This window comes from Arachis hypogaea, chromosome 6, assembly GCF_003086295.3.
Source record: "Arachis hypogaea cultivar Tifrunner chromosome 6, arahy.Tifrunner.gnm2.J5K5, whole genome shotgun sequence".
Classification (NCBI taxonomy): domain Eukaryota; kingdom Viridiplantae; phylum Streptophyta; class Magnoliopsida; order Fabales; family Fabaceae; genus Arachis; species Arachis hypogaea.
The window spans coordinates 111476798-111499863 of record NC_092041.1 but is presented as its reverse complement, the minus strand read 5'-3'; the positions used below and the strand labels follow the sequence as shown (position 1 = coordinate 111499863).

Genomic DNA, 23066 nt, shown 5'->3' with positions numbered 1-23066 from the left:
GATTCATACATGTCTAAGTAAGGATAACTGTCTCAATTCAATTGGATCCTATTCATGCTTTTGTCCTAACGGGCAATCAGGAAAACAAAAAACTAAAACAACCGCCCAACTCACCTACCTAAATCCAGTTAGTAATCTGTAACATTGGCTTCTTATTCCATTAGTAGGCTCCCCCTTCCACTACCAAGGCAAACAAGATTATAGAGCTCTGTCAAGCTTGTTCCCTACAACCATCATCTTGCCACATGTCAATACATCCTTGCATCTGTATACATAAACGTGTAGGTGGACACATCCTATGTTAATCCATGATAAACTCTGCTAACTCCTTTATCCTTACTCTAAACTCGTTCTATCTGTCGCTCTCTATCCCACGTTCTATTTTCTTCTTTAACCCACCTTCTATCATTCAAGCAATGTATTTTTGGAAAAAATCCTAAAAACAGAATATTTGATTTGCAGCCATTACACGCGATAGAGTTTTCTTGGTAATGCAAGACTGAAGTAGCTTGACAAATAGTAAAAAATGACGTATTCCCCTTAGAAATGGAAAAACGAAGAACAAGAAAAAAGTTCATGTTTTCCAATAATAAATAAAATAAGAGAAATTTGAATTGAATCCTTATTACATAGAACCACCCATGGATGTAATGAATGTTTGCAATTCTGAATATATATATATACTCCTATCAGGAGCATTTCACTCAAACTCTCTCAAACTTTATCTCACTCAAACTCTCTCTCGCTCACAATTCTCTCTTGCTCACACCTTTTATCTACTTTTTCTCTGTTCTCACTTTCTTTTATGGAATGGACATGTTATTTTTTACTGTTATATTAGTTCTAGTACAAGCAGTAGTAGCTAGTAATCAAATATTTCTTAGTGGATGCCAAAGTGAGTGTTATGGTATTCAAATTCCATATCCATTTGGCATAGAAAATTCATCTACCGGTGTTACCTATTTCTTTGAAGAATCCTTTGAACTTACTTGCAACAGTACTATTTCCAGTTTAATATGGGACAATAAGCCGGTCATAGCCATAAACGTCTCCCAAGGTCAAGTAGATATATTGATTTCCGCCATCTAAGTTTGTTATGATAGTCGCCTTGGTAATCCCGTTAGTCCTACCCCTCCCTTCGGAATCACAAATAGTCTTTCTTTCATCATATCAAACAAAGACAACAAGTACATAGTTGTTGGCTGCAGTATTTTTGGCTATCTTACTATCTACAGCAACACCAGCGATTTTATAGTGGGGTGCGTAACACAATGTCATAATAACATGAGTATGGATGAGGGACATTGTTCCGGCAACGGGTGCTGTAAGGTGGATATTCCTACCGGAATAACAACGACCACAATTCAAGTAGCAACCTATCTCTACTGTAGCTATTCCTTTGTCATCAAGAATGGTTACTACTCGTTTTCGAAGGACCACTTGGAGAATCTACCATATTAGATGTTACCTGTGGTTTTTTATTGGAGTGTTGGAAACAAGACGTGTAAAGAATCTTTGAGCAGAGGTACCAACGCTTGCAAGGGAAATAGTACTTGTGTGGAGACAGAGAGTGGATATGGTTACCGGTGTCAATGCAACCAAGGTTTTGAAGGAAATCCATACCTTCATGCTTGCACAGGTAATTAACTAATTCTATTAAACATTCATCTATTTTTATATAGTTTGTTAACTTTTCTTTGACAACTTCAATTTGTTTTCTCTGTTACTGCAGACATTAATGAATGTGATAGGCAGATTCATACATGTCTAAGTAAGGATAACTGGCTCAATTCAATTGGATTCTATTCATGCTTTTGTCCTAACGGGCAATCAGGAAAACAAAAAACTAAAACAACGGCCCAGCCCACCTCCCTAAATCCAGCTGGGAATCTGTAACATTGGCTTCTTATTCCATTAGTAGGCTCCTCCTTCCACTACCAAGGCAAACAAGATTATAGAGTTCTATCAAGCTTGTTCCCTGCAATCATCATCTTGCCACATGTCAATACATTCTTGCATCTGTATACATAAATGTGTAGGTGGACACATCCTATGTTAATCCATGATAAACTCTGCTAACTCCTTTATCCTTACTCTAAACTCGTTCTATCTGTCGCTCTCTATCCCACGTTCTATTTTCTTTTTTAACCCACCTTCTATCATTCAAGCAACGTATTTTTGGAAAAAATCCTAAAAACAGAATATTTGATTTGCAGCCATTACACGGGGTAGAGTTTTCATGGCAATGCAAGACTGAAATAGTTTTGACAACTAGTGAAAAATGATATATTCCCCTTAGAAATGGAAAAACGAAGAACAAGAAAAAAGTTCATGTTTGCCAATAATAAATGAAATAAGAGAAATTTGAATTGAATCCTTATTACATAGAACCACCCATGGATGCAATGAATGTTTACAATTCCGAATATATATATACTCCTTCAGGAGCATTTCGCTCAAACTCTCTCAAACTGCATTTCGCTCAAACTCTCTCAAACTACATTTCACTCAAACTCTCTCTCGCTCACAACTCTCTCTTGCTCACACCTTTTGTCTACTTTTTCTCTGTTCTCACTTTCTCTCACGGAATGGACATGTTATTTTTTTCTGTTATATTAGTTCTTGTACAAGCAGTAGTAGCTAGTAATCAAATATCTCTTAGTAGATTCCAAAGTGAGTGTTATGGTATTCAAATTCCATATCCATTTGGCATAGAAAATTCATCTACCGGTGCTACCTATTTCTTAGAAGAATCCTTTGAACTTACTTGCAACAGTACTATTTCCAATTTAATATGGGACAATAAGTCAGTCATAGCCATAAACGTCTCCCAAGGTCAAATAGATATATTGATTTCTGCCATCCAAATTTGTTATGATAGTCGCCTCGGTAATCCCGTTGGTCTTACCGCTCCCTTCGGAATCACAAATAGTCTTTTTTTCATCATTTCAAACAAAGACATCAAGTACATAGTTGTTGGCTACAGTACTTTCAGCTATCTTACTATCTACAGCAACACCAGCGGTTCTATAGTGGTGTGCGTAACTCAATGTCATAATATCATGAGTATGGATGAGGGACATTGTTCCGGCAATGGGTGCTGTATGGTGGATATTCCTACCGGAATGACAATGGTCACAATTCAAGTAGCAACCTATCTCTACTGTAGCTATTCCTTTGTCGTCAAGAATGGTTACTACTCGTTTTCGAAGGACCACTTGGAGAATCTACCATATCAGATATTACCTGTGGTTTTTGATTGGAGTGTTGGAAACAAGACGTGTAAAGAATCTTTGAGCAGAGGTACCAACGCTTGCAAGGGAAATAGTACTTGTGTGGAGGCAGAGAGCGGATATGGTTACCGGTGTCAATGCAACCAAGGTTTTGAAGGAAATCCATACCTTCATGCTTGCACAGGTAATTAACTAATTCTATTAAACATTCATCTATTTTTATATAGTTTGTTATCTTTTCTTTGACAACTTCAATTTATTTTTTCTGTTACTGCAGACATTAATGAATGTGATAGGCATATTCATATATGTCTAAGTAGGGATAACTGTCTCAATTCAATTGGATCATATTCATGCTTTTGTCCTAACGGACAATTAGGAAATGGATCAGTTATAGGAGGTTGCCATGAGAAAATTCACAGAAATATGCTTCCAAAAATTGTCACTGGTAAGCATTTTCACCGGTTACATTTATTGTGCAAGCTAGAGATATTAATATAATACAAAAAAATTGTGTATACATCCAATTTTAGTTACAAGTTAGAAAGATTACGGGATCGATCAGTTGGTATCTAATTGGTAGATATTTAGTATACATGTAATATCATTGTAAGATAAGATAAAATATGATATGATAATATAAGACAACGTAGTTAATTATTACATATTGAAAAGGAAAATTATTGAAGAATTGTAATTGTATACAAAACATTACATGCAGGTGCAAGATTCATAGCTGTTTTCGTGGGAACTTGTTTGTTATACCTCAGATACCAAAAGAGAAAACTCACCAAACTAAAAGAAGTTTTTTAAGCAAAACGGTGGTCTTATTTTGCTACATCAACTCTCTACAAGAGAAGAGTCCTCTCGTACAACTAAAATTTTTACTGCCGAACAGTTGAAGAAGGCCACCAACAACTACGATGACAACTTAGTTGTTGGCAGGGGAGGTTTTGGCACAGTATACAAAGAACTTCTAGAGAATGACAAAGATGTTGCCATCAAGAAGTCCAAAACAGTTAATCCTAAACAAGTTGAGCAATTCATCAATGAGGTTATTATTTTGTCTCAAATTAACCGTAGAAATATTGTGAAGCTTTTGGGTTGCTGTTTAGAAACAGAAGTCCCTCTTCTTGTCTATGAATTTGTAAGCAATGGCATAGTCTTCGATTTTATCCGTAATGAAAACAAGAGAAATAATTTCAATTGGAAAAATCGTCTCAAAGTTGCAGCAGAGGCAGCCGGAGCTTTATCGTATCTTCACTCAGCTGCTTCCATACCAATTGTCCACAGAGATGTTAAGAGTGCCAACATTTTCTTAGATGCCAAAGTCTCTGACTTTGGAACTTCAAGATTCATTCCACTGGATCAAGTTGCATTGGCTACAATGGTGCAAGGAACTTTTGGTTATTTGGATCCAGAATTCATGCAAACCAGCCAACTCACTGAGAAAAACGATGTGTATAGCTTTGGCGTTGTGCTGGCAGAGCTTCTTACAGGACAGAAAGCTCTTTCATTTGAGAGGCCGGAAGGGAAGGAAAATCTTGCTATCTACTTTCCTTGCCTGAAGGAGAATCGCTTGTTTGAAGCTCTTCAAGTTGGAATCTTGAATGAAGATAACAAGCAGCAGATTGTGGAAGTTGCTAATGTTACTGCAAAGTGTTTGAAACTCAAAGGGGAAGAGAGACCATACATGAAGGAAGTGGCAGGGGAATTGGAAGGAATAATAATGCATTAAAGTTTGACTAATATACTAAATTATTTTATTAAAAGTATTTCATATTACTCTATAAAACTATTATAAATTTAGCATCTTCAACCCACTCCTGCATAGTGCATTATTTAATGGGGTAAGTACGATTTTGGTCCCTAAAGTTTAGTGCCAGAATCGAATTCGTCCCTCTTCTAATTTTGGATTTATAATCGTCCTTAACGTTTTTTTTCGTATTAAAATCGTCTTTTTTTTTTTGGACAAAAATACCCTCACCATTACCAACACAATTACCTCCTCCACCAACACCAACACCACCGCCACAACCTCCACCAACAGCACCACCAACACCACCACCACCAGTACCACGACCACCACCAACACCACCACCAACGCCGCCGCCATCCCCCTCCCCCTTCCCCTTCCCCTTCCCCTTCTCCTTCCCCCACCCGCCCCGACGTCCCCTCCCCTTCCCCCCACCCCCACCCCCACCCCCACCCCCACCCCGACGTCCCCTCCCCGCCGCCCGTTCCCCCCACCCGCCCACCCCCACCACGCGTCCCCTCCGCCTCCCCTTCCCCCCACCCCGCGTCCCCTCCCCCTCCCCGTCTCCCCTTCCCCCCACCCCCACCCCCATCCCGCGCGTCTTCCCTTCCCCCCACCCCCACCCCCACCCCCTCCCCCTCCCCCTCCCCCTCCACCTCCACACAGAGAAGCAGAAACAGAAAATCAACAAATTTAACAAAGAAAATCAACAGAAAATCCACACAGAAAGCAACAAATCAACAAAGAAGCAGATGGTGGTTCCTCAGAAATTCAAAGCACAAAGAAGCAGATGCAGAAGGCAGAGACAGCGGCGGACGGTGGTTCTTCATGTGGCGGCGGCGAGGAGAGTAGAAGAAGAAGAAGAAGAAGAAGAAGAAGAAGGTGGTGGTGCAGTGCCAGAGGGCGACAAGGCGGCGGCGGGACGGCGAGACTGCAGCGACGACGGAGGCTCCCGGGCGCCGTCCCCCTCCCCTCTTCCCTTCCCCTCCCCTCTCCTCCCCCTTCGTATACCCTTTTCTTCTCCCACCCCCAACGCATTTTTACGCGTTTTCTTTTTTTTTTAATTTTATAATTTTTATTATTAAAATAGGAATAGGGGTAGTTTAGGAATAAAATAAAAAATTTTATTAAAAAAGACGATTTTAATACAGAAAAAAACATTAAGGACGATTTTAAATCCAAAATTACAAAAGGGACGAATTCGATTCTGGCACTAAACTTTAGGGACCAAAATCGTACTTACCCCTAATTCACGTGTAAAACACTTATAATTTAGCACCTTATTATTTTAAATTATCTTAAATTTAACCCTAGACAATCTTAATATACCAAAATTAACAAATTAATTTTTATTGTTTTTAAATAATAGACATCATATTTAAAAAATAAAACGATAATAAATCCTTTATATATTTTAAAAAAATAATAACTTGTTTTCTAATTTTATTTTTTTAATAAAAAATAAATAATGCATTAAAGTTTGACTAATATACTAAATTATTTTATTAATAGTATTTTCACATTATTAGCAATGTCCACATATACATCACCATTTTCATTTTGACCTTACAAGTTACAATGCATATTCCTTGGTTGTTTTGACCATAACATTCAAAGACACCAAGCAAATTATATTGCGAAGAAGTTTCATCAATTAAATTTACAATTTATCCACTCCATCACAAGATCCAAGATATGATAATACAAGTTTCTTGAATTCTCATTGCTTTTGTTGTTGGCCAATGATCACTAAGAGGCGTTCATAGTTAACATTCTCTCAGAGACAAGAGCGACATCATAAGTTCATAACACACCATTTTTCTTTTAATTTATTTTTCTTGAATATTTAAAAACGAAAAAGATTGTCTAACATCAAAGTTATAGATAATTCTTTTACCTTCTTAGAAAATCTTAAATTCATCTCATAAAAAAATATATTTTTTTTAAGATACAGCAATACCACGAAGTCTTTGCAAATTAAGCACCAACATGAAACTTGAATAACTAGTTAATTACTTACTGTTGTAATGTACCAATTGGAAGTTGAATAATTAGTTAATTACTTTTATTAAACTAACAATAGCAAATTTATTTATTTCATATTTCAAATAATATTTTATTAAGCTTGCTAATTGCGAGTTCATTATTTTATATTGAAAAGTTGGAATTTGAGTGAAACTGTAGATAGAAATTTTAGTGTTTGTTTATACGTCATTAAATCGATAAAACAAGAAGATTTTTTTTGCAAGTGTGTTTGATAAATTTCTAATAGTAAAAGTAAAAGTAAAAATACTAGTAAAATAAAAAAAAAAACATCTTTGTTGAGAAGTTACAATTTATATCTTTTTTTAAAAGATCTTTTTTCTTAAAAAAAATATATTTTTTATATAATAAATGAAAAAAGTACTTTTATCTTATTTTATCCAAATATAATTAATATATAAAAAGATATTTTTATATGAGATATCTGAACATAAAATCACTTTTATTTTTATAAAACATCTTTTAAAAAATATCATTTAAAAAAAAATCTTTTTAAAAAATGACGTCAAAACAAACCCTTAGTATATTCCATCTTAACATAATTTTCATTTAAAATTCATTTCTGGTATAATGTCACTGTCATTTTGATATAAAGATAAATTACTTTTATATTGTTTAAACCCACCCAACAATAGAATATAAAATAAAAAATATTTACAAAAATATATTTATACATGTTTTACGTATATATATTTTTATCTTTTATGATATCCACAATTCACATATTAAAAATTAATTTATTACATATTTGATATATTTCAAAAAAGACATTTTATCGAACATAGAGGGTCAAGGATATTCACTACATGATGTAGTTTATTTTTTTTTTTTTACAATATACCGTAATTTTTTTTTTGGTGACTACAATATACCGTAATTATTATTGAGTTATAGTAACTACATAAATCTATATAAATTCAGATTCAATCTTTTGCTAGGAAAACAATTATTTTAAGCAACAATAGTTAGCTAATAAAGTAATAATGTATAGCAAATGTGAGAGGGGAGGGGAGGGGGGGGGGGATTAGAAATGAAAAACAAATATTGACCGAGTATTATTGGCTTAAAAAAAACTCTCAATCTTGTTTCAAAATTCATATTCGAATTATTTACAAGAAAATAAAAAATGCATGGCAAAATACATGTCACATGAATGATTACCTACCTTATCATTATATTCACATGTTGATTTTTATTTTTAAAATATAAATATATAACGAGACCATTCTTGCAATTCTATATTTTACTGCTAGATCTATGTAAACACTATTTAAAGAATTACATTGATACTACTCAAATAGTTGAACGAGTTAAAAACACATCTAATTTTAGATAAGATTAATATAAAGTTTATAATTTTGTTGTTTCTTAGCTTATAATACTTGTAGTTGTTAGTTATGTTTTAAGATATATAATAATATTCATAACTAAAATTTTATAAATTAATTAAATATTATACATTTGATTTTATTATATTATCAAAGTAAAATCTTTATAAAAAAAATTAATTATTTGTTATTACATTAGTAACAATATTTTGATACTTACGCAGTCTTAAATATGCCTTATAAACTTCATATAAATAAATATCAGGATAATCTATCATCTATTAATAATGAATTAAAGTTTGACTAATATACTAAATTATTTTATTAAAAGTATTTCAATATTACTTTGTAAAATTATTATAAATTTAGGATATTGAACCCATTATGGCGTAGTGCATTATTTAATTAACATGTGTAAAAGTAAAACACCTCTAATTTAACACCAATCATTATTGCAAAGTATATTATTGTAGTAAGAAATCTTACGGCAGTAGAAGGAACAAGCTGGTCGAACCTATGTAGATACGGTGTTTAGTATGTGATGAATGAAGATTAACCTGCACCTGTTCATACAAATTATGTTGTTTCGCTTAGAGAGTTTACGTTCTTCTTGAGACTCACCGTATTGCTAGGTAGAAGTTCTTCATGTTCTTGAACATGGAGGCCTAATTCTTGCCACATGTCAATACATTTTTGCATTAGCTATGTCTATAGTGGGCCTATTCTATGTTAATCTATGATAAATTCTGCTAATTTTTTTATCCTTACTCTAAGCTTGTTTTATCTGTCGCTCTCTATTTCACGTTCTATTTTCTTCTTTAACCCACCTTCTATCATTTAAAGCAATTTATTTTTGGCAATGCAAGACTGAAGTAGTTTTGACAAATAATAAAAAATAATATATTCCTTGAATCTGTAATTAAATCAGAGTAAAATAGTCTTACTTTTTACTTGAACAGAAAATTATTCCCTTTGGAAATGAAAAAACGAAGAACAAGAAAAAAGTTCATGTTTGACCTTATGATATATCAAGTCTTTTTTTAGTCGGTGTTTTTGTTTGCAAGAAGAGAAGGTTAGTTGCAAGGCATGTGAATTTTGGGTTGCTAACTAAGTGATTAATCACTTGAAATTATAGGTGTATAAATGTTTTATAAAATCTAATTTAGATATTTGAATGAAGATTAATTCCAAAAAAATTATGTAATATATTAAATCGAATTGATTCCATACATAATTAGTGTAATTTAATTTCATAAATATTATATAATATTTATATTATAATAAATTATTTTAAAACAAAAATAATATCATATAATATTAAAAATATTAATTAAATTATAAAAATATATTTTATTGTTGATTTTAATGTAAAATATATATTTTAAATATATATTCGAAAGATAACTTAAATTTGATTTAAAAATTATATGAAAGAAAAATAATATATCCAAATATAAAACAATACACTGTGAATGTGAATAAGATTTTAGATTGAGTCGATGTTAAACACTTTTTTAGGTCGATCAAAAAATTGTATAAAAAACATGAGTAAATAATTATTTTTATAGCTAACAAAATTGATTTTGATAAAACAGACCTTAATTTTTGTTGACAAAATAAATTTTTAAATATCAACCCCATTTAACAAATAGTATGGGCTATTTTGTCAAAATTAAATATTTTTAATGCTAAAATGACTATATACTTAAAAAAAATGTATACGTTAGGCCATATTTTAATTTTTTATTTTTAAATCGATCCAGTCCGTCAATGAAAATATTGAGAAGAATCCAATCTGAACGGAAGGGTTTTATGGTAAAACCTCAAAGTCTTCCTGACGAGTTTTATTTTGGGTTTTTTATTTAAATAAATTATTTGCTCTCCTATTTTACGTGAATCCCCTAAATGGTTTTCTTGAACGTGAATCCCCTAAACCATATAATATATAAATCGTCCTAGGTTGGTGTGTTTTAGTTAATATATAAAACATTGTACCCTGGGACGATTTATGCATGAATTGTATAGGTGAATAAAGCATAAATCGTCCCACTCTAGTGTGTTTTAGAAGTCGTACATAAATCGTCTTAGGCTAGTATGAGTTATGTGTTTTCACCTAAAACATCCTATTCTGGCACGATTTACGTGCTTCTTCCTAATCCTCTACCCCTAACACGATTTACGTGCAAATTCCAAACCCACAAGTCCTAGGACGATTTTTATTTGTATTTAACAATGATTTTTTTTAATTTAAAAATTAATTTCTAATCAACATTTAACACTTGATTATTAGTAAAAATTATATATTAATTTTATAAAAAATATAAAATAATATATATCATTTTTAAAAATTAATCATTTAATCTTTGATTTTTCATAAAAAATAATTAATTAATACAAATAATATTTTAAAAACTTAAATTTTGGAAACAAAATAAAATTATTTTAAATATTTTAACATTTTAAAATAATTTTTTTTAGTTACAAAAATTCTTATATTTTGTAACAAACAAATAACTTGTTACAAACAATATTGAATTTTGTGACAAATTAATTTTTTTATTACAAAATAATTGGAGTTTTTAAAACAAATGAATATTTTGTTACAAAATATTTTGAACGTTTGCAACAACACACCGATTCGTTACAAAAGCCAAAATAATTTGTAACAAAAAAAATCAAATTATTACAAAATATCAAAACGTTTTGTAACAAATTGTATTGTTGTTACAAAATATTATTATTATGTAACAATCACTAATTTTTATTACAAAAATTAATTTTTTGTAATAATTTTAAATTTGTTACAAATATTTCATTTTCTTATAGTATATGTATAATCAAGCCCATAATGTGATTTACATAAATATTTGTGTAGTAGAATATTCTAGAACAAATAAATAAGTCAACACAATATAAATTTGATGAATAAATATATGAAAATTAACTTTAATTAATATTAGTTTATTTTTATTGTAAATTAATTTTTTTTAATTTAAAATTTAAAACTTAAAACTTAAAATTTAAAATTTAAAATAAAAATAAATTAAAAAAATTATAACTTAAAAAATTAACTTCTTAATTGAACTCAAATTTGATATAGTAGTAAATATGGTGTGATTGCATAAAAAAATGGTTGTCATATATTAAAGAAACACATGTCTTTTTACTCTAGATGAGTTAGAATTCGAATTACACATAAAAGTTTTCACATAAATCGTCCTAGGGGCTTGTGGGTTTGGGATTTGCACGTAAATCGTGTTAGGGGGTAGAAAATTAGGAAGAAGCACGTAAATCGTACCAGGGTAGAGTGTTTTAGGTTAAAATGCATAAATCATCCTAGACTAGGACGATTTACGTGTTATTCATAACACACAGTGGGCTGGGACGATTTATGCCTTATTCCCCTATGCAATTTATGCATAAATCGTCCCAGGGTACAATAATTTATATATTCATTAAAACACACAACTCTAGGACGATTTATATATTATATGGTTTAGGGAATTCACGTTCAAAAAAAACATTTAAGGGAATCAGATAATTTAGGAGCCCAAAAATTTTATTTAAATAAAAAACCCTTTTATTTTGGTAACTAAAAAAAATTAATCAAATTTTTGCATAATTAAATAATCGTATATAAGAATAGCAGAACGAGTGAAACCATAATTAAAAGCGGACGATTAAAATTTAAAATTTTTGAAAAAAAAAATGTCAAATTTGCACGGTCAAATCATATATTTCGGTAGAGGAGGACAGACTAACCTATAAAACTATTCTTTTTTTAATAAAAGAGTTATTAGTGATATAAAAATTAATAATTATATAATTTTTAAATATATTATTTTTATTTTTATTTTTTTTTGTTATCCCATAGTATTTTTAAGTTTGTCAAGGATTAATCCATGCAAATTTAAATTTTATTGCAAATGAATTGCTGCATAAATAATAAGACATGTTTTAAATTTTGCTGATAACGTGTTATAAAATAACTAAATAAATAAATAAATAAGAGGTAACAAATATAAAATAAAAAATATAAAAAAAGAGAAAGAAGTATTGTAACATAAAAAAAGAGAATTATTTATTATTTTTGTGTGTATTCAAAGTCTCAATCCATACTCCTATTTATATATGTATAAGACTTTATTTTTTCAAATTATATTAAATACAATCATCTTTAAAAATAGATATCCATGTAAAATATGAGAAAATATTCTTATCACAACAAATGACAAATTTTTGATGGAGCAAGGACCCTACTTGAAGGGCATGGAGAGGGTAGCAGATGATTATTCTTACTATTAATTAATGTTGTTGACGAATGAAGGAGGATATTGTTTTCTTTAGTTGTGACATTATTGTCAGTCAAGTTAGATTTCAATGCTTCATTTATTGCCGATCTACTTTGCTTCAACAATATAGTAGAATTTTTTTTTTTTGGATAAAAAGTAAAAACAGTATAGTAGATTTAACCAGTTGTCCTATGTAAAAGAAAATCAAACTTATAATATTTTTGTTTATATATATATATATATATGAGTAATTTTATATTTTTTATGAATTAATAGTCAAATTCGTCCCTAAAAAATTATTCGTTCTTCAAATTAGTCATCAAAAGATTTTTTTAGTCATATTAGTTCTTAAAAGATAAAACATAAGTCAAATTGGTCCTTTCGTTAGTTAGATGATAATGGTTGATGACGTGTCACGTTAAGTGTTATGTGGCATGATAGCGTGACAAGTTAATGTCACGTGTCACAATATGATTGGTTAACGTGTCAGATCAGTAACACCTAGCATACCACGTGTCACTTGACGTGTAAAAAAATTATTTTAAATTAAAATAGTCCCTGAAAGTTTATATGTAAGTTATTTTCATCTTTAAAATTTTAAAAAAATTGATCAAATTAGTCCTTATATAAATTTCTTTTTTTTTCTTCATAATATTAAATTTAAAATATTTTTTATAGTACTAATTTTAATATTATTCTTTAATAAATAATTTTTTTACATAAAATAATAAAAATAATTTAAATTATTATAAAATTATCTTATCATTTGTATTTTAAATTTTATATTTTTAAATTGTAATCTTTTTATAGCAAATTTTTTTATTCAAATGAATTTATGAAATTATTGTTGATTATATATTTAAAAATTTAATATTTTAAATTTTACTATATAATATAATATTTATTTTAAAATTTAAATTTTTTAAATTTTTTAAAATTATAATTTTTATTATTATTTAATATATATAGTAGAACTTAATAATTGAAAAATCGATTTGTAGAATCACTTGTTGAATTTTAATATTTTAATATATAAAATAACTACTATATTTATAGAGTAAGATATAAAAGATTAAAATATTTAAAATAACTACGGTATTTATTTAGTGAAATCCAAAATATTAGTTTAATATTTTAGATTTTACTAAATAAATATAATAGTTATTTTAAATATTCTAATATTTTATATCTCATTAAATAAATATAGTAATTATTTTAAAATATTAAAAAATTAGAATTTTAATATTTTGAAGATATAGTAGTTATTTTAATATTTTAATTTTTTATATTTCACTAAATAAATATAGTAGTTATTTTAAAATATTAAAAAACTAGAATTTTAATATTTTAAATTTTACTAAATAAATATAGTAGTTATTTTAAATATTTTAACTTTTTATATCTCACTAAATAAATACAGTAGTTATTTTAAAAAATTATAAACTTAAAATATTAAATTTTTAAATATATACTCAACAATAATTTGATAAACTCGTTTAAATAAAAAAATGTGACTATAAAAAATTACAATTTGAAAATATAGAATTTAAAAATATAAATGACAAAATAATTTTATAATAATTAATTATTTTTATTATTTTATGTAAAAAGAAATTATTTATTAAGGAATAATATTAAAATTAGTACTATCAAAAAATAATTTAAATATAATATTATGAAGAAAAAATAAAAAAAATTTATATAAGGAATAATTTGATTAATTTTTAAACATTCATCTATTTTTATTTTATTATCTTTTCTTTGACAACTTCAATTTTTTTTCTCTATTACTGCAGACATTAATGAATGTGATGTGGGAAATCATACATGTCTAACTAACAATAATTGTCTTAATACAATTGGATCCTATCGGTGCTTTTGTCCCAAGAAACAATCAGGAAATGATACCAAAGAAGACGGTTGCCACAAGAAAAATTTCCTTCCACGTATTATCATTGGTAAGAAATTTAATTACGTTTACATTTATAAATAATTAGTCAGATATTTTTATTTAAATGCGTAAAATATTTCATATTTTTATTTTATATTAATAAAATTGTAGATATCAGTTTGTATTTCAATAATAAATAGTTGTTATTCTATTCTAATGTATATATAGCATCAGAAAAGACAAGATATACTCCATTTTGTAAAAAAAAAAAATTAAAGAATTGTGTCCAACACATTACATGCAAGTGCAAGTGGAGCAGGATTCATAGCTATTTTGGTGAGGATTGATTTTCTATACTTAACGTACCAAAAGAGAAAACTCACCAAACTAAAAGAGAAATTCTTTAAGCAAAACGGTGGTCTTATTTTGCCACAACAACTCTCTACAAAAGAAGAGTCCTCTCATACTACTAAAATTTTTACTACCGAACAGTTGAAGAAGGCCACCAACAACTACGACGACAACCTAGTCGTTGGCAGGGGAGGTTTTGGCGCAGTGTACAAAGGACTTCTAGAGAATGACAAAGTTGTTGCCATCAAGAAGTCCAAAACAGTTAATCCTACACAAGTTGAGCAATTCATCAATGAGGTTATTGTTTTGTCCCAAATTAACCACAGAAATGTGGTGAAGCTTTTGGGTTACTGTTTAGAAACAGAAGTCCCTCTTCTTGTCTATGAGTTTGTAAGCAATGGCACACTCTTCGATTTTATCCATAATGAAAACAAGAGAAATAATTTCAATTGGGAAAATCGTCTGAGAGTTGCAGCAGAGGCAGCCGGAGCTTTATCATATCATCACTCAGCTGCTTCCATACCAATTGTCCACGGAGATGTTAAGAGTGTCAACATTCTCTTAGACGAAGATTTCACTGCCAAAGTCTCTGACTTTGGAACTTCTAGATTCATTCCACGGGATCAAGTTGCATTGGCTACAATGGTCCAAGGAACTTTTGGTTATTTGGATCCAGAATACATGCAAACCAGCCAACTCACCGAGAAAAGCGATGTGTATAGCTTTGGCGTTGTGCTGGCAGAGCTTCTTACAGGACAGAAAGCTCTTTCATTTGAGAGGCCGGAAGGGAAGGAAAATCTTGCTATCTACTTTCTATCTTGCCTGAAGGAGAATCGCTTGTTTGAAGCTCTTCAAGTTGGAATCTTGAATGAAGATAACAAGCAGCAGATTGTGGAAGTTGCTGATGTTACTGCAAAGTGTTTGAGACTCAAAGGGGAAGAGAGACCATACATGAAGGAAGTGGCAGTGAAATTGGAAGGAATAAGGGAAATGTCACAGCAACAATGGGTCAATAATGCGGACAACAATTTTGAAGAGACCCAATCTCCAAAAAGACATGATAGTATTACCAATGATGAAGAAGTCTTATTGTCTTTATCATATGAAAGGTGATAGGTGAAAATGTTATTTATATTAATTATTTTTAAGTTTGTTATTAGGATGACAAAAAAATAGGTTAAAAAAAAAGTTATAATTGTAAAAAAGTTAGAATATTATAAACGGTGAAATGTGTAAAAAAAAAATTATAGTTAGAACAATAAATATTACAAATTATAATATTCATTGAATATTTGAATATATTTTTTTAGAAAAAAATTCAATTAAAAAACTTAAAAGCGTTCCACGTTGTGATCCTCCATGTTGTGTAATTGTCTTCATGAAGTTTATCTTGGATTGGGACGAAAGCGTTCTTGGATGCAGGTGTTGAATTTGATAGACGAAGTGCCATGATTATTGCTGCAAAACAGAAGGTTGATTTGGAGAAATAAAAACAAGAAAAATTGAGCATGATCTTGATCAAGTTATGGCTCTGGATACCATATTGGAGTTTTGGAGATGAAGCAATGCGTGAGTAATCGAGAAAGAGAATTAGAATTAGAATTAGAATTAATTGAAAGATGTGTACATTCTGATTCTAGAGTCTAAGCTTATATATAGCAAGATAATGCAACAACCTTGCTTCTCACTCTATAACAAACTGAACCAAGCCTCACTTTTCTAAGCTTATATATAGAAGCACATGCTTTAGGCCTCACAAGAAAAAGTACAATTCTGAGACGACGCCAAGAAGAAAGTATAGGAATAAATTGCCAAGACAGTTATCCAAACTTCAAAATCTTAAAATGTAAATAGCATTACAAACACAGTGAAATGGAATTATGTTGTACTTGTACATGGCCCAAAAAAGAGAGTTCAGCAGAGTCAGAGGTAGATACTGTACGAGTCTAAGATAGAAAACAAAAATACCTTTTTACACTCAAATTAGCATTACTGCTAAAGAACATACTTAACACCAAGTCACTGATAATTTGACTTATAACCATGTATTATCTTCATCCAACAAGAGATTATGACTGCTCATAACCAGTAATAAGCCCTTCCTTTGGAATTCATTGCCCCTTCCTTTGGAATCCATTGCTAGAAAGAAATGTCCACCAATAAGAAAATAGCAACAGACATGCAGTTTTTAATCTAACCTTGGACATCTCAACACCAATGATATCTGGTCTTGTAGAAAGGGACTGACCAACTGTATCACCAATCAAATGAATGTAACAAGGATATTGGTATCCTTATGAATGTATGACATAAATGAAGAAACCCATTTTTTTTATGCAATACGCACTAAAGGAATCATATAAAGCATTATAATGAAATTATGATGGAAACTCAACTAAAAAATTATAGTAAGATGTTAAACAGATCAAATTCCACAGCTTTTATAAAGGTTGGGCCGAGATTAAGCATTATTTCCTTTAAATATTGATCAAATCCCCGAAGTTTGAATATTGATCACAGCAACGGCAAAGGAGGAAAATACCTTCCAGTATAAAATATAAGTCAATATGGGCTCACTTCAACAAAGAGCCAAAAAACCATTGAAGGAAACAACTAATGACAAATCCACCTAATATAATATAACGCGTAGCACACCTAACCAAATGATATGGATTTATGTTTATTTATACAAACCGTCAATAGAACCACCTCAATGAAAAGTGAACTCAATTCCCATGATTGAGCTCATATCACTGGAAATTAAGGTGCAGCTCAAGCTCAAGAACTAATTCAAGTTTAATTAAACCTTTTGATAATAATAACCATAATAATGAAGGAATCCAATTGAAAACAGCCAACAGTAGAGTTAACTAAGTTGCAGCTTGCCCCCTAACATTTCAAGCAATTTCAAACAATACCCAATTCATAAAGCTGAATTCCAAATCGAATTAGGCACATATTAGCACACCCCAAATGAAAAACAATAAAAATTTATCATGTTTGTGTACCTGGGTACCGAGGTTGAGGCCAAGAAGGAGAAGAGTAAGGAGGAGCAAGAGGATCCTCGAGATGGCGAAGCCATACTAAGTCTTCGATTTTCTTGGCAACCTGGGGAATGCGGAAGGTCTCAGGCCCAAGTAAGTCCGATATCGATCCCTCGCTTGAGGAAATCCAATAAAAGATACACCATAAACTAACCTCATAAAGTCCAATATCATCATCAGGAATCTATATAGCTGCAGCAGATTTGAACCACGCAGGAGTATGAGGAGATGGCGAGCAAATCTGGCAGACGAGACGAAACAGAGAGCCCAGTGTCATCGTCTTCCTCTGAATGAGCAGAAATAGCACCGATGGTACCTTGGGGAAGAAGGTTTAGCAGTCCAGCCACTACAAAGATACAAAAAGAAAACATAGAGAAAATTAAAATACACTCCTAAACCACCTCATAATGAATCCAAATTAAAGACAACTGATTCTGCCCCAAGTTTATGTGCTGTACTGGGTTTCATAGTAAAGATATTTTGTTTAACAGAACACTACAAGTGATGACAGTGAAATATAGCTGTATTATTGCATTTCCACATGATTAATGCCTATGTTTCATGAATTCAGAATGCAGTGCACTACTTCCATTCCAAATATAAGAACTATTAGCATAGGTTATGTAACAAAACATGTTTAGATTTTATGACTGATTCTGCTTTTTCACAAATATATACCGAGTTTTTAGGAGTTTCCGTGGGTATTCATTACAGATAATTTCCTTTCAAGATCTGGTAGAACTTTACATTTGAACATCACAGACAAATTTCAGACTTTAAAAAAAGTACAGTGAAATACTCCACATTTGATCAAACTATCTTTTATTGATGTTTTTCTTAAGACTACATTACTCTGATCTTATTTAATTATTTTTACATTATTATTAACTAAACTCATGCAATTAAAAGTTATTTGCTCTTTACATATAGAATGTGTCAAGTCATTTTTTTATAACTATAAAAAAATGGTGCTTTTTAATTTTGTTGCCTTATGATATGTAGTTATTAGTACAAGTTAAACACGCAAATTATGTGTGGGCAAGAAAAAGAAAGAGAAATAAGAACGCCAGCACAATTTTACATATCTAATATAATTCTTAACTACGCTTATCATAAAACATAAATGGAAAAGTATAGGTAACCAACAAGATTTTTGAACAATGTGTAAACAATGTGAATTAATAAGGTTAAAAGAGTAAATTTGATTAGTAGTATTAAATTAGGGCGTAGTGTATTTTCATTTGATTGGTGGTTATTCATGTTATTCAAAATTTTCATTGTTCCCCTAACACTCCCCAACATAAATATTTGCTCATTATTTTTTGAAAAAAAATTCAAAAAAATGCATAGGTGCAATGTAGTTGTTGTTGGCCACATATGTTCATAATATCCAATGTTCAATACTATTATATTTAATTGCACAATGAGAGCAATTTACCCTTTACTTTCTGAAGAGTAGTTTTTTCTTTTGTTTTGAAAAAGAAAATCTTTTTCAGGTGTAAAGTCTCAATAGACTTGAATTCTTCTACCTTTTTAATTGTTGGTTTGAATTTTTTTCAGTAGGACCCATTCTTTCTATCTACTGCCTATTACATTCTAATTTCTAAATACCATGAAATAGGTGCTAATTCTCATTATCTAAAAGGTATTTAATTGTTTCAAAATATTTTGTAAGATAATTAGTTAGTTGGAATTGTTGTAGTTTACTTACTGCATCCATTGCTTTCATTTTTTTTAAATTTGTGATTGTGTTATTTCTCTCAGTTGCTATACAAATTAGTGAAATTACTACTTATTGTCAAACATAAAAATCAAAGGAGATGTGCTATTGATGCCAATTTTTTGGATTAAGTTTTTCTTTTAAGTTATTGCAGAATCTTTTTCTTCCTCTTATTATTATAACATTCAGATTTTCTTCTTATTATTATTTGATTTATTGGCTAAAACATTTGAGATTGGTTAGCACCCGAATTTTCAGAGATTTGAACTATAGATATAATTGAGTTTGAGAAAAAAATGTTTCCTGAAAGTGATGCTTAGTTAAGATGATTGAATATATCTTTTCTCTTTTATTCTTATAGTCTTTATGGTAGTTTCAGAGTTATGATGGATGATATTTTATTTTGGGTTTCATTAGATTATATGGAAAATTTTAAACTTTATTTTCCAGGCTAAGTCTATGTAGATATGTGGATGTCGTCTGTTTTATGGATAAATATTTTTGTCACTATTTATTTTGTTTATAATTTTGACTACCACCAAAACAAATCCTTAGTTATCAAAATATTTTTATTGGTGAGGATCATGCTTATGATTTCTCTTTAATATCCTGTTTCTACCCTCTGATTAATCAATTTTCATTGCCTTATGATTTGCTTGAATAGCAATAGAGGTAATTTTTTATGGTCATCCTCTTTTTTCACGTTATATCCTGAGACCTGAATTGAACTCAAAAAAATAGAAAAATAGGATTGATTAAGAGTAATTCACCTTTATCTTATAATAATGATATAAGGGAACTCATATTTTTTTACAAAATTTTTTAGTGCATTTATAAACGAAAATCATCTTATGTATAATGCTCTTTGTATTTTTTGTTCTTATTTGATTAATTGCACTTTTTCTACTTTCTTTGGTGAAATTATTGCACTATCAGTAGATCTCAATTCTTTGAGGCATTGAAAAATTATGATTTTAGGTGTTGATATTAATTTTGATTACAGGAAAGACAAAATGTCAAACTTGATGGTTTTAAATTCCAGTTGGTTTGGAGAGTTTATACTCATTGATGATGAACACAAGTTAACATACCTTCAATAACAGCTTTAGGATTCATACTGTGTCAAATCGTAATGATAATGTATTGTAGAAGCTGTGTTTTGGGGTTTTTTATGATCTCTGTGAAAAATGTGTTTTATCACTTAAAAACTTTTTTTTTTATGCTTTTTGGTTTTACTGTCTTGAAAATAAAATGGTTGAAGATAATATATTACAGTTCATTCATGCTTGATATATTTATATCATTATTATTTTATCTTTAAATTTATTTGTTTCTCGCATTATTTTTTTAGTTATAATTGTCCCTCTAAAATTAATTATAAATTATATAAGATTTTGAATGTTATATATAATGATAAAATAAAATACTTTAGGCAACAACAAAAAAAAATGGTAAATTATAATAATAGTTAAAGTTTTTAAACAGTTTCACTATTTTAAGTGTTTTACATGTTTATTATGGTATTTTATTTTCTAATTTTAAGTTACTAACTAATATAGTACAAAAATTTATGTGTATAATTAATAAAATTTTTTAATATTCCATTATTATATTTTGTTAAGCCTAGTTAGATTTTGGGTTACACTATGATGACAAACATTCAATTGGGTTGAAAGCCCAATAGTGTTTAATGTGTGCTTTATTATGGCAGGCCCAAGCATACTAGCTTATATTGCAGCAGCCCATCAAAGCAAATAGAAATGAAGCTCACATTGTTCCTTAATGCAGTAACCGAGTCCAACAATTTCTCATAGCACATTCAGCAACATTAAATGATTATGTAAATATTTGCTAAAAGCAATATGAGGACAGCTGTATCATGCAAGGACAAGTGTGGCTCTGAGAAAGCAAGCAAGGACATCACCAAAAGCACTGCTATGGATCGTGGTTATGCAAAACACAAACTTGCATAGAGTAGCAGCAAGGAAATGGAGCAGAATGGAAAAGAGGAACATGCCAAGGAAGAAAGAAACACCAAGGACAGCAGAGGTAGTGGGAGAGCTCCTCGGACAGCAGAGGAGGTGGAGCAAAATGAAGAAAGGACTGCATGCCATCAAGGACCACTCCAACGGGCAGCAAGAAAAAGCAAAGAGGATGAAGCTACAATGAAGCCTAGCTGAAGTTATATAAGAAGACTCATTCCATCATTTCAAGTCAAGAAAGAGAGCACACACATTCAGAGCACCTTCTCTAACATAGAGCTGAAATCTCTTTCTTCTACTCAAGCTTAATTCTGATTTATTGTTATGGCTGTCTTGCGTTATTCTTTGTTTTGAAAAAGGCAATCATGTGAGGATCAAAAGCCAAGAGAGAAAAGGCAAGAGTGATGCAGAAATAGCCACTATTTGTTTTTCTGATGTAATTTGGGTTTATGAACTAGGATTAGTTCCCCTTGCCAAGTTGGGTTAGCACTTGGTGAGAATTGAATCTGTGTAGATTCCCCTTCCAAGTTGGGATAGCACTTTGGGGTTGCTAAGCTTTGGTGAAGAAAGCTTAGGGGTAGATACTAGTTGAATTAGGGAGTAATTCAATAGTATTGGTGTATGTAACCTGAGAATTATAGTGAAAATTCCACCATGGTTTGTGGTGGAGACTGGATGTAGGATTCATGGCACAAAGAATCCGAACCAGGATACATACTGGCCTCTTTCTCCTCTTCTCTGCACTTTTAACTTTCTGCGTATGAGACTATTTCAAATAATCTCCTGCAACTCGAGCAACAGCAAAAACAGAGTTTGAAACTTAAAGTTTTAAGCTAACTTGATTCAACCCCCCCTTCTCAAGTTCAACTAGAACCATCAATTGGTATCAAGAGCCAGGTCTCAAGAAGACAAGCTTCACAGCTTGGAGTAAAGATCCATGGCCAACAACATGAATCCCAACATCGTGGCTTTCACTCTCACTGAAGGGCAGTCCAACAACAGACCTCCCTACTTCAATGGCAGCAACTACTCTTACTGGAAAGAGAGAATGAGAATCTTCGTGCAGTCGATCGACTACAACATCTGGAAGATCATTCTCAATGGTCCAGACGTTCCCACCAAACAGAATGCTGATGGAGAAGTTGTGGCAAAGGAGGACAGCGAATGGACAGAAGAAGAAAAGAAGAAGGTTGAACTCAATGCCAAGGCAATCAACCTGATGCACTGTGCAATTAGTTTTGAAGAGTTCAGAAAAGTGTCAAGGTGCAAAACGGCTAAAGAAATCTGGGATAAGCTCAGACTCACTCATGAAGGCACTAAGCAAGTGAGGGAGACCAGAATTGACATGCTGATGAAGGAGTATGAAATGTTCAGTATGAAGGAAGATGAGAGCATCGATCAAATGTTCGAAAGGTTCTCAATAATC

General features: G+C 30.7%; 1 protein-coding gene, 1 long non-coding RNA gene and 1 pseudogene across 2 annotated transcripts; 2 read left to right on the top strand and 1 right to left on the bottom strand.

The window, feature by feature from the left end:
* The first annotated feature begins 1461 nt into the window (after positions 1 to 1461).
* LOC112757814 (wall-associated receptor kinase 2-like) lies at positions 1462 to 4971 on the top strand (annotated as a pseudogene).
* A 770-nt stretch (positions 4972 to 5741) lies between these two features.
* On the top strand, positions 5742 to 16007 carry LOC112757813 (wall-associated receptor kinase 5-like). Its single transcript, XM_072198348.1, has 2 exons — positions 5742 to 5914; positions 14822 to 16007. Exons 1-2 carry the CDS (start codon positions 5742 to 5744, stop codon positions 16005 to 16007), a joined length of 1359 nt encoding a protein of 452 aa, XP_072054449.1.
* Positions 16008 to 16717: 710 nt separating this feature from the next.
* LOC140173386 (uncharacterized) lies at positions 16718 to 18380 on the bottom strand. Its single transcript, XR_011862013.1, has 3 exons — positions 18093 to 18380; positions 17903 to 18002; positions 16718 to 17145 (listed from the first exon to the last, which is right to left on the bottom strand). It is a non-coding gene; the product is annotated as an uncharacterized lncRNA (long non-coding RNA).
* Between the last annotated feature and the right edge of the window lie 4686 nt (positions 18381 to 23066).